General features: G+C 38.7%; 1 protein-coding gene across 2 annotated transcripts in view; it reads right to left on the reverse strand.

Annotated features, from left to right (window-relative positions):
• Window positions 1–177: 177 nt before the first annotated feature.
• afap1l1a (actin filament associated protein 1-like 1a) overlaps window positions 178–12,332 on the reverse strand; it is a 43,546-nt gene continuing 31,391 nt past the window's right edge. For both annotated transcript variants that reach the window (XM_056261796.1, XM_056261795.1), the window contains exons 6-19: window positions 11,443–11,541; window positions 11,153–11,361; window positions 10,887–11,066; window positions 10,620–10,703; window positions 9,514–9,592; window positions 8,180–8,329; window positions 7,773–7,984; window positions 4,570–4,715; window positions 4,411–4,468; window positions 2,640–2,751; window positions 2,141–2,308; window positions 1,288–1,472; window positions 1,086–1,208; window positions 178–841 (exon numbers count right to left, since the gene is read on the reverse strand). In XM_056261796.1, coding sequence (XP_056117771.1) covers window positions 815–841; window positions 1,086–1,208; window positions 1,288–1,472; window positions 2,141–2,308; window positions 2,640–2,751; window positions 4,411–4,468; window positions 4,570–4,715; window positions 7,773–7,984; window positions 8,180–8,329; window positions 9,514–9,592; window positions 10,620–10,703; window positions 10,887–11,066; window positions 11,153–11,361; window positions 11,443–11,541 — 1,832 coding nt within the window. In that variant the 3' untranslated portion in view covers window positions 178–814. The remainder of the gene's footprint in view (window positions 842–1,085; window positions 1,209–1,287; window positions 1,473–2,140; window positions 2,309–2,639; window positions 2,752–4,410; window positions 4,469–4,569; window positions 4,716–7,772; window positions 7,985–8,179; window positions 8,330–9,513; window positions 9,593–10,619; window positions 10,704–10,886; window positions 11,067–11,152; window positions 11,362–11,442; window positions 11,542–12,332) is intronic.

Here is a 12,332-nt window from a genome sequence, read left to right on the forward strand (position 1 = left end):
CTTATTGTAAAGTGTTACCACATATGCATGCATATTTTATTTAGTGGCTTTTCAATGCCCAGTTCTTAGAAACTAGGACAGTTCTCTTCTTTTGGCTGGCTTGTATAAAGTCTCGCAGTAAAACAGTTTTTATTTCCAACTGATAATTCTTTTGCAAGTCTATAACTGACATGGGAGCAAAGATACATTTTGTCTTTATTAAAAGAATATTCCCATCTCCATGTCTAAAGACATTTAAAGTGCAAATGTTACTCACATTAAAAGGTGGTAAAGAAATGGGGGAGGGATACAAACATGAGTATCAGATACTATGAAGCTAGATTTAAAAAGAATGTTAAAAAAAATATATACAATTTTCAAATGTACACTGTTATTAGCACCACTTGGTTAAGAGCTGGAATTACCCTAGAAATATGAGCAATGGAGTGAAAAAAAAACCTGTACAAATCCGTTACCATGCCTCTTTTAAATTAAAGAGTTTTTAAAGTGGATTGTCTCACATGCATTACCATCCTCTGCTTCTTTTACAACTTAACCACAATTCTTTCTTTCACTTTCAACTGACAAACTTATTTCATCATACCCTCTCAATCCTTCAACACTGATGCCATTTTATGCTTGTCACATGGAACTTCACAAGACACATGAAGAGGACATCATTTGGCTGCAAAGTATTATAATAGAGCTGGTGCTTTGTCATTCTAACTCCACTGTAAAGTTATAAAAGTGGCAGTCACCATAGAGTTGCATATACAGCAGTCTGTTGGTGCAAGTCCTCATATTAATCGTGAAGTCTTCCTGATCAGCAGTTTCTCTAAGTCCCCTTCTTAGATTCCCATTCCTGGTTAAAAACAAAGCATTAATGTTTAAGTTACTCACACATACGGGCCTATTCGGCAACATACAGTATAAGATCTTATTAGCAGGACCCTAAAGTGATCGATGAAACTCATAAGAGACTGACTAATTAGAAATGGACTAAATGCTTTAATGTGATCCCTATTGATGCAGCAAGCTGTTCTGTTTGTATTATCTGCCTTTTGATGCATTGCACTGGATAATGTTGTGACCACTGATGTGTTTACCTTGGCTTTCTGCATAACATTTCCCTTTGTGGATGCATAGATGGAGGGAGGTCGCTTACGCATTTCAGAGGCGCAGTTGACAGGGAGAACCGACTCAATATACTGAGTCTCCGTCCTTTGAGTCTTTGAGGAAAGAAAGAAGCATATTTAACATCAGACAATCCTTTTGATTAAACTATTCGTTCTAATATTTGCCCAGTACCTTGTTTGTAGGTTTAGACTCTGTAGGCGTACTAGGCGCCTCCATTTCTCCACCAGCCAGAGATTTCTTCAGGTTCTCCTTCACCTGCGTGAGCCTGAGCTCTAGATCCACACGCTCACCCTCTTTCACCCGGCAGCTGTCCTCCAACTGGACGACACGCTCCTCTAAAGCCAACCTCTGCTTATCTGCACAACAATAGATCATTACATTTACATACGTGTTTCTGGCTGATCCATTTTGACCACATAGACATAAGGACACTAGTTGAGTAAGAGGAAAAAAATCACTACAACTGTAGTAGGGCTGCACAAAATGGGGGGGGGAAATGCAATTTAAAATGTGATATGTTTTTTTTTTTTTTAAAGAGCACCAATTTTGCTGTACTTGTGTGTAGGTGTTGCACAATTTGGTAAAAAAAAATCATCATCTTTATTTTATTTTAAAATCTACAATTCTAATTCTAGTCTCAATTTATTTGCGATTTGATAGTCGCACAAAGCCATATCGCACATTTAGTTTTATTTTGATTAATCAGTTAGCCCTATATAGCTGTATCATTAGAATAAATCAAATGTTCTGTGTTATGTTAATGGAGCTGGTAGTACCCTCTCAGCGAATAGTTTATTACACTATGAATCATCTAAATATGTATACATTGTAAAAAAAAAGACAAAAGGACATGTATCACATGACTGAATAAAAAATTGAAGTTAAACTGAAGAAGCAAGCATTAAACACCTATTTTGCTAGTAAAAGTGGCCCTAAATTCACTTCTTTTGAAACCAAACCAACTACTGTGGAATAGTACCTCTGTATTATCGCATAAAATAGAGAGGAAAGATTTCTTTCTCACCCGTTGCACCTTTCATTTTCTCCTTTGCCTCTCGTTTCTTCTTCCGCAGTGAGACTAGTGCACTTCTGATACTGTCTATTTCTGTCTCCAGGTCTTCTTTTTCTTTCAAGAAGCGGCGTGCATCCTCCTGTGCCCGCGTTTTCCCATACCTCCCGTATTGATTTGCATCTGAAATGTCAAGTAAAGTTCAAAGATCAGACCCTAGAAGTCTGCGGGAAGGTGGCAAAGCTCTTAGCACTTATTTGGTGAGAGAATGAGTGTGAAAATGCAGAGCCGTAGATCAAACCAAAATGTCTAAAGCTCAGGTTACATTATTCTGACTGCTTTTGATGTGACAGCGCGAGAACTTTTCAAAATGGCCAAAATAAGGTTAAGCAGTCAGCAGGCTGCTAATAAAAACTTAAAACCATCTATTCTTTATGTTAAAGAGAACGCTGGATCTAACAGCTGTGTTTGTTATAAGCACAACCAGCACAGTGCAGAGTGTGACGGGACTCACTGGAGCCGTGGCGCTTTAGGGTGATTTGTGGACTGGGCTTTCCTGTGTCACTGCTGGAGAAAGAAGAACGACGCTTCGTTTGTGCTCCTCCCCTAAACCTCTCATGTCCCTGCTGAAGAAAAGAAGTGTACCAGGTCAGATATTGTCTATATAAACAACTGTACTGCATGCTGCTTCATATGGGTCAATCCACAAAATGAATGCCATTTCTGTTCTCATATACCCAATCTGTAACAAATGATTCACAATGAATAGCTGATGCTAATTGCGTTTTTATAAACATGCCAATAAAATCCACAAACTGTGGAAAAAAAGTTAAATAAATGGTAGCATTCTGTCTTTATGCGCATCCATCCATCATAAAAATAATCCATATGACTCCAGTGGGTTAATAAATACATCCTGAAGCGAAGCAATGGGTTTTTGGCCGTAAGTGCGTTCACGAGAGAGTCGAGTTCCGGCGGAAGGATGACCTCTGACATGATGTATGATGTAGGACTTATGATGTAGGACGTAAGACTTATGACATAGGATGTATTACGTAGAATGTATAACATTGGTCTTATAACGTAGTATGACGTAGGACTTATGACGTAGGAGTTATGATGTATTGTAGGACATAGGATGTATGACGTAGGACCTTTGACATAGGAGTTATGACATAGGATGTATCCATAGGATGTATGACGTAGGCATAGCATAAGCTTAGATGAGAATTGATGAACCCTGAAGCGAAGAGGATAGAGCAAAACAAAATGGTGGTTACGAATTAGAAGTCTTGTAATTACAAAAAAATGTAGGAGGATTTTGAAATAAGAAAAGAGGAGCTACGTCCTACGTCGGATCAGAGGTCCCCCTTCTGCAGGAACTCGACTCTATCGTGATCACGCGTACGGCCGTTGCCAGAAGTCAGTATAGTTTGTAAAGTTTTAAATATGGATATTTTTCTTACAAAAACCCATGCTTCACTTAAGAAGGCATTTATTAACCCACTAGAGTCGAATAGATTACTTTTATGATGGATGTATATGCTTTTTGAGCTTCAAAAACTAGGGCACTATACAATGCAATTACAAAGCTGGGAAGAGCCAGGATATTATTTAATACAACTCCAATTGTGTTCGGCTTAAAGAAGAAAGTCATAAACACCTAGGATGGCTTGAGGTTGAGTAAATTATGGGATAATTTCTTTCTTTTTTTCCCCATAATTTTACTGTTTGGCTTGAGATGCAGTATTACAATATTGCACAATGCAATATGACATTTTAAACAGAATGATACAAAAACTACTGAAGGAGATTTATTTATTTATTTTAATCAGAATTGTTTTTGTTGCTTTTTAAAAAATGCAATTTAAAAAATCTCCTGAAGTAAGGAGATTTTAGAAAAAATTACTTTTTTTAGTATAGTGTGTGCCCTGATCACACAAGTTGAGGCACGCACAGATGGAGAGAACTGATGTTTCTGTGCGGGTGTCCGAAGGTTCAGCACAGGTTTAACAAGCCACTCGGAGGCCAGAGGCCATGACGACTGAACCTGCTATAACCCCTGATTACTGCAGAGTCAGCACACACTTCTCATCTTTCATTAAAGACCAGTCAGGGCACATGGATATAAAGAAGACTTTTCTTCAAACAAAGAAAAAAAAAAGATTTAAAAAATAAGACAATGACTCCACTCATGAGTGTTGTTTACACTTAATGTTTGTGTATGATGCATGCACACGAGTGTTGTGAATTTCTTCAATAATTTCTTATGTGAGACCACAAACCTCTATGGCTTCAAAAGGGACCTCATCATATGTTCGTGAATCTGTGGAGGTTGCCCATCTAAATAAACAGGAAAAGAAATAAGAACAGTTAAGGTAGTCAAAACAACAAGATGACCCAATCTATAACTCCACCCCTCACCACATTAACCCTTAACTCACAGGAAAGAGTGACGGGCAGCCGTGCGGATGTTGGCGATAGTTTCCACATCTACATAGTCATAATGTAGGGACTCGGGGTCGGCAGAGGAACCAGTTTCTGCCAACAGGACTCCCAGCCAGCGGCCCATGTCCTCCGAACAACTCGCCTAACACAACAAACACAAGCAAGAACAAACATGAGCTGCAATCACAAAAAGAGCCAGACACACACACACACACACGAAGATTATAAAATAGACTGTATGGACAGCATTTAATCATCAGACATGATAAAAGAGTATTAAAGAATGAAAAAAACATAACATTTAAAGATAGTAGTGTTAGTTATTGTTAACTAAAACTTAGACCATTAAAAATCTTTTTTTTTCCATTGAAATTAATATATATATATATATATATATATATATTATGAAAAACTTAAACTTAAAGGGATAGTTCACCCAAAAATGAAAATTCTGTCAGTAATTACCATAGACTGTAAAAAAATATGGACAAAGCGTCTGTGACGTCACCCATAGACTTTCTGAAGAACGGTTTTGAGGCTGTTTATGGGGGGTATGGGCGGTGCCATCTTGGAAAATCGTACGATATTTCAAATACAAATGTTCAGAAAGGATACAGAGGTGGTATGATGTGTTGTGTCAGATCATGGCCGAGACGTCAAATTTCAGGAATTCCACTCGGCGCAGCCCGTTATCAGCTGTCAATCACGTGCTTATTTGTCATACATTTTATATCTAAATACGATCTAAACTACCGAGTTAGAAAAAAATTCACCCCCCTCACAGTTGTCAGGCACTCGGGACCTATCCAAAAATACAATAAAAGTCCATGGGACCAACATGTAAACATATAAATTTATGCTGTGAAAACGGACATTTTAACATGCGGTCTATGGATATTTGCTCCCTTTTGGGACCTCCCTCTAGCGGATTTTCGATGTATTGCAGTTTTTCGCACTTCTAGGTAGGCTTCATTTTTCAGATTAGAATGTTGCCGCTTGGTAATTACTCACCCTCATGTTGTTCCAGCCCCGTAAGACTTTCGGGAGAGAATACTTTTTGTGATGCGTGTGACGTACATCACAGAAGTGCTGCGCTGTTACACTACGTGAACTACGTGAGGCCCACAGAGAAGGAAATTAATAGTTGAATAAAGTTGTTATTTTTATTTGGTTTTTGCGCACAAAAAGTATTCTCTTGATAAACTTAAGATTGAGCCACTGTAGTCACTCGGACTATTTTAACAATGTCTTTCATAACTTTTGGGCCGGCCAGTTTCGATCCCTTAAAGCTGCAGTGGGGAGTTTTGAGAAAACATTGACTTAGCCTGAAAATTTGAACAAGCACAACTTACAGGTCCCACCCCCTTGCTCTCTGCTGCGCTACAGCCCTCCCTCCACAGCTCGTCCTCCACAGCGGAGCCTGTCGTGAACGCGCAGGCTAGTAAACAGGGCCACCGATAACAGCGGATAAAAAGTTATATGGCACATTCACTAATAGGAACTAAACGTCAACAATATGCTTTACATTGACTATGGCCTGCCCATACTTTGACTACAAACTTGGTCCTCAAATCATTATGTATTTTGCAATACATGTAACTTTATAACTTGCACTCTTTTTATAAGTTATAAATAGCTAGTAAGATAATGTTAATATAACGGTAACTAACGTTACAGTATGTAAGTAATTATTCTAGCTATATATAATGCCAGATAAGGTGTGCTAGTACATTATTTCAGCAACATGACAAGCCAGTGAATTAGCAGGTTTCAATTGTTGCTTAGCAGAGTGCGTGACATTTTATCTACATGTTATGCGGCTAGAGTTTTGACACCGAGTCAATGGGCTCTGTGTAATTCTTTCTTTTTCGCTTGTTTATCGTCATCGGTATTTTTCCTTTTACCTTTTTGTTTTATGAGCAGGTGTCACTCGAGAAATTGGCAGTTTAGGTTGTTTCTCCGTCATAAGCACAGCCGCAGCTCGCCGGCAATCTTGAGTTTGAACGACGGTACGCGCTCGCCCTGTGCAAGAGAGGGGTGTGATCAGCGCGTACACGAGCGTGATTGACAGTGCTAAGACATTCCTCCTGGCTCTGATTGGTTGTTTCGGACCGGGAGCGTGTATTTCTGCAAATGGCTATAGGACCACTAGGAGGAGCCAGAAGAGTTTGATTTTTTCACAGAGTATCTGTCTCATATTCTACTGTCAGGACATAATGACAGTTTCAACAAATATGTAAAAAATATTTTTTACAAAAGTTACCTACAGCAGCTTTAAGAAGCCTATGGAGGAGTGATCCAGCTCTCAGATTTAATCAAAAATATCTTAATTTGTGTTCCGAAGATGAACGAAAGTCTGGAAAGGTTGGAACAACATGAGGGTGAGTAATTACTGTGAACTATCCCTTCAAATGAATATTAAAGTTGAATAACTAAAACTAAAAATTCAATAAAAATAAAGTCAAACATAAATATTAAAAAATAATAATAAAAATGATAAAAGACAACAAAAAATAACAAAAAATGTGGTCAAATTAAAATACAATTATAAAAATAAAAGCTAATCAAAATATAAATAAATACTGTAATAGTATTTAAATAATACTACTAATCCAATATTAAATTAAGCTATTAAATTAAATATTTAATTTAAGCTATTAAATTAAATATTTATTTATTATTTTTTTTAATTAATTTGTATCAGTTGATTATATATATTTAATTGTGCATGGTAATTTCTATTTAGATTACATTTGCTGTCATCGGGCATTCACTTAAAGTTAATCTTTAAAAATATCCAATAACACTGTTCAATAATCTTTTTCAAATCTCAGGTTAAATCAACATTTTTTATAGTGTATATTATAAATAGTATGATGCCTATATTCACCTGTAGCATTTCAAGTTATTTGTTTTGGTTTTTAGTGTTTTATTTTTATTTATTTATTTATTTATTTATTTAGACAAAATGGTATAGAATAGTATAGTATTTTAATATCAGCAATAAAAAAAATGGTCGGCCAGACAGAATTTTAATATCGGTTCATTCTTATAGTATAGATTGAGAGATGTCAATGAATGATGGTGAGAGAAGAGGAAGGAACACAGATCAAACCCGCACAAACACCAAGACTAAATTTGCATGTAGCTAACCACTAGAATATAGCTCTATGGAGGATTGCTGTGAAAGCTTCACTACCTCTAAAGCTGCCAGCTCTGCACCTCCTTTCAGTATCCTCAGGGCGAAGGGGTGTTTGGGCCCGAGGCCTGGGACAACCTCACAGCCCTTCAGAGCCACAGCGGTGTGGGGGACTCGCTGTTCTGCTTTCTCGTGGTAAAGGTAAAGAGATCCGGCCCGCACACGACACCAGTGTTCCCTCCAGCACTGATTCAACAGCACTCCCACATAACCTAACACACACACACACAGAAAGAATTACAGCAATTATTACAGTACGCCCACTTCTGTTTCATGGTGTAGATTTATTCCACTTCACTGTCTGAGATCAAACGCTAAGAAAGAAAAGTTGAAAATAACAGGTGGAGAGAGTCATGGGTATTGTAATATGAGAGGAGAAAGGGGAGAGAGAAAGATGTGTCTCGTACCACACCGGGGATCCTGGTCGAGAGACATGCGGGCGTCTCCTGGCAGTGGAGGCTTTCTTTTGGAGAAACTGATAATTCTTGTGATCTTTCTTCCTGCAGCTCGGCTTACGGTGCCCGTTAGCTCTGACAGTCCACCTCGCTTGGGTTTACCTGTAAACACACAAACACAGGTTTGATGGTAGAATGAAATTACATGGAAAGATATGTGTGGTCTACAGACACACAATCTGCAGGAATTAGGCCAAAGCTATTAAAGACTTTCACTGGTCCAAACAATTATAATCACAAACAATCCACATCCTGCATAAAGGCTTCCTGCTTGTTAACAGAGTACCTATGACAAAGGAAAAAAGGATGAATAAAGTGTGTGTGTGTGTGTGTGTGTGTGTGTGTGTGTGTGTGTGTGTGTGAGAGTGAGAGTGAGAGTGAGAGTGAGAGTGAGAGTGAGAGTGAGAGTGAGAGTGAGAGTGAGAGTGAGAGTGAGAGTGAGAGTGAGAGAGAGAGAGAGAGAGAGAGAGAGAGAGAGAGATACAAAATTTTGAAATTCAGAAGACATTGTGAGTGTTTCTTGCCAATGAAAACCTTGCAGGCACAATTATATTGGTGTTTTGAGTGGTTGCCAGGGTGTTGTTATGCAGTTTCTAAAGGTGTTATGGGTTTTTCGAGCATTGCTATGAAGGGTGTTTTGACCCTGGGTGGTAGTCAGGATGTTGTTATTCAATTGCTAAAGTGTTCTAACTGTATGGTTTTCAACATGTTTCTAGGTGGCTGCAAGGGTGTTTTGGGTTGTTGCCAGAGTGTTTCTATGTGGTTTATTAGGCATTCTGATCGGCTTAATACATTGCTATGTGGTTATTATGGTGTTTTGGGTGATTGCCAGGGTGTTACTATACAGTTTCTATGGCATTCTGAGTAGTTTTAGGGTGTTTTTGGGTGGTTGCCAGGGTGTTGCTATGTGATAGCCAAGGCATACTGAGTGGTTTTTGACATGTTGCTCTGGGGTTCCTAGGGTGTTTTGGGCAGTTACCAGGGTGTTGATAGCCCAACCCTAAATCTACAAGACATTCTGGTCTATAGAAATTATTCTGGTCCCTCTTTCCTTGTATAGTGTGAGTGTAAAAAACACTGCAAGATGAATTACTTTTATTGTTTTACTTTAGTGGTTTGTTTAAAAAATATTATTAATAATAATGATGATTGCCTTAACAAACACCACTAATAAACATAAAGATAGAAGAACTGTGAGTGGGATTAGAAAAAAAAAACAGGAAGAAAATCTTTGGATTCTAAGGTGTAATCAGAGAAGACCAGCGGGGCAGAACTGAAGATCTCACCATTTTCCCGGCTGTCACGAGCACTTTCTCCACTTGGCACACTGTCAGAATCTGAGGTTTGCTTCTCTGCAGAACACCACTACAGGGACAACAGCACAGCCAGATCAGCAACTAAATACGCCAAATTTGTAAATATACACATCCATAACTATTAGTTGACTAATGCTGTACAATAGGATATGGAGATTATTAAAAATAATCCTGAATAAACCCTGAATTGGTCTAGATTCAGGGTGTTGGACAGCTACAGCAGCAGAGTTCAGACAGGAAACACACTCCCAGTGCAGTCTACCTCTCACAACCGACTGCTAAATTCAGATAAAATGTGTTTCCTGACATACAATCACACATCACTACATTCCCATTGATTCTGCCTCTCACAACAGGTCTCTTAAACTCAGCACATTATTTACAGCTGCTCTGACAGAATTGACCACCCTCAGCTTGACGCCTTTTAATTAAAGCAGATGGAGAGCGAGCCAAGAACATTTCAAACGCTGTCAGTCTGTTTACACACACACACAGACAGCACAGCACTCACAGCAGCACTGGGGATGTAATTACAAACAATGATAGAGGACAGAGACAAATCCATTTGGAGTTATCTGCACTACTGTTCAAAAGTTGGAGGTCGGTACGATTTTTTAATGTTGGCTGCATTTTTTAATAATGCTGCATTGATTTGATCAAACATACAGTACAACTAGTAATTTTGTAAATCATTATTATAATTTCAAATATATGTTTTCTAAAATAAATTTAAAATGTAATTTATTCCTGTGATGGCAAAGCTGATTTTTCAGCAGCCATTGCTCCAGTCTTCAGTGTCAAATGATACTTAGAATAAGTACTTAAAACCATTAATAAAATGTACCGTGTACCATGGCAATACTATGTTTTTAAAATACTTTTTGTAAGGAAATGTCGAGAGGTATTCATCTTACGTGTTGTATGTGGGATTATTTTCCTGAAAAAGTCACAGAAAGACCACTTTATACAGAATGAGCGTATCCCCAAAAGTTCGTTATTGGCACACTTCATATGTCAGTAATGAAGATGAGATGCACAGGAGTCATGAATAAGACAAATGTGTGCTGGGATCTCACCTTATCCATTTCAATCTTCCTAGGAATCATGGGAGATGATGGGCTTTCCAACCCATTCCCCTGGCCTGTAACGTCACGCACCACCTGCAACCACACAAAGATACACACACATAAGCGTTTCCTACGCGTGTAATCACACAGGGGGTCCCTTTTACAAAAGCCATTTTCCTCTTGTGCAATATTGATTCTGGCAGCCGATACATCCATTGTGTGTATGCATAATGGATGGATACCCAATCGTGCAAGAAAGTGAGGGACTGTGTTTACTTGGAGCCATTTCTCGGCCTGCTCCTTGCTCTGCACGGCCAACACCAGCGCCTCTCCACCGGGAAGGGAGAATCGGAGCTCGTGTTTCTTCCTCCGGCCGTCTTTGGGCACGTAGATGACAGTGCACAGGCTGAGTGGTATATCCGTGTAGGGCGACTGGTCTTTAGAGCTTTTATAACACTATAAAACAAGATTCAGGGGTTTACATGATAGCATCAGGAAAAATCAAGGCTCATTTTTATCTCTCAGGGCTTTTTCCAGCTCACCTGGAGTCTGTTTTCACGAATGACAGTGAGCTGTTTGGCCCACTGGCCGAAGCGTTTTTTCCTTAGTAGGAAGGCACAGATATGGCAGTCTCTCACCGGGGCCATGGAGTTCTCCTCTGAGGGCCACTGGTGTGTCAAACGCTGGCCTTTCTCTTCCTCTTCCTCGTCATATGACTCATAAGAACTGCTTAAGGCATCCGAGTCATTATCTGTGGGAGGAGTAATGTCATACTAATACTACTAAGAAGAAATGACATCACTATTTATAGCATCAGGGTTCCCCCGCTTACAGGAGTTCTTGCGTCGTCCGTTCACTTGCGTTGTTGGGTAATTGTTCTCAGCATCTTCGTAATATCCATCTTCAATGGAATTAGGAGGGCTGGAGCTGCCTGTTGATATAAGAGAAATGTGCAGTGCCATACAGTATATTTAAAATAGGCTGTGTGGAAAAACATTTAACATGCTCTCCCTAATCTTTGCGAAGCAATCATAATATCTGAAGTGTTTTTTTTTTGTGTTTTTTTTACCTGTAGTGCAAAAAAAAAAAAAAAACAGTTGACCTCTTAAAAGTAGACAAAGTAGAATCCCAAATTTGCATGGCAATGCACTAATTAGCAATCCTCTGCAAAGTGAAATGTAGATGAGCGAGAACTCCCATCTCTCTTAGCATCTTCTTGCTGAATTGCTTGAATGCACTGCAGTCTGTTTTAGCATCATTATTAGAATTGCCATTGCTTTATTACAAGTGTAAAAACTTTTAGAGAGAGTGTTTTCTTTTTAAAAATATCCAAAACTTGGATATTTCTATTAATTTAAATTGAAATAAAGGGGCAACTATCTTTGTGGTAGTACTCGAGACCTGACTCGGTCTCTAAGACATCGAGACTATATTTTCATGCTTTTGGTCTTGTCATGGATTCGTTTGGACTTAGTCTTGACTCGGACTCCACCGTCCTCTGCCGGTCTTCTTGACTACAACACTGATAGATGATAAGCGAACTTAATTAGCCTACAGAAGCCTACAGCAATCCCTCTCTTGGCTGACTGTCTCTATATCTAGCACCAACAAACATTTGCCAAAAAAAAGTCTTTATGAAATTTGTGAATTTGCAAAGTTTAGAGTTTACCAAACTGAAACTTTGAAATGGAACAAAATGCGAAACTTCTTTACATAAGCTTG

This window comes from Rhinichthys klamathensis, unplaced genomic scaffold (assembly GCF_029890125.1).
Source record: "Rhinichthys klamathensis goyatoka isolate OS25496 unplaced genomic scaffold, OSU_Roscu_1.1 h1tg000186l_1, whole genome shotgun sequence".
Lineage (NCBI taxonomy): Eukaryota > Metazoa > Chordata > Actinopteri > Cypriniformes > Leuciscidae > Rhinichthys > Rhinichthys klamathensis.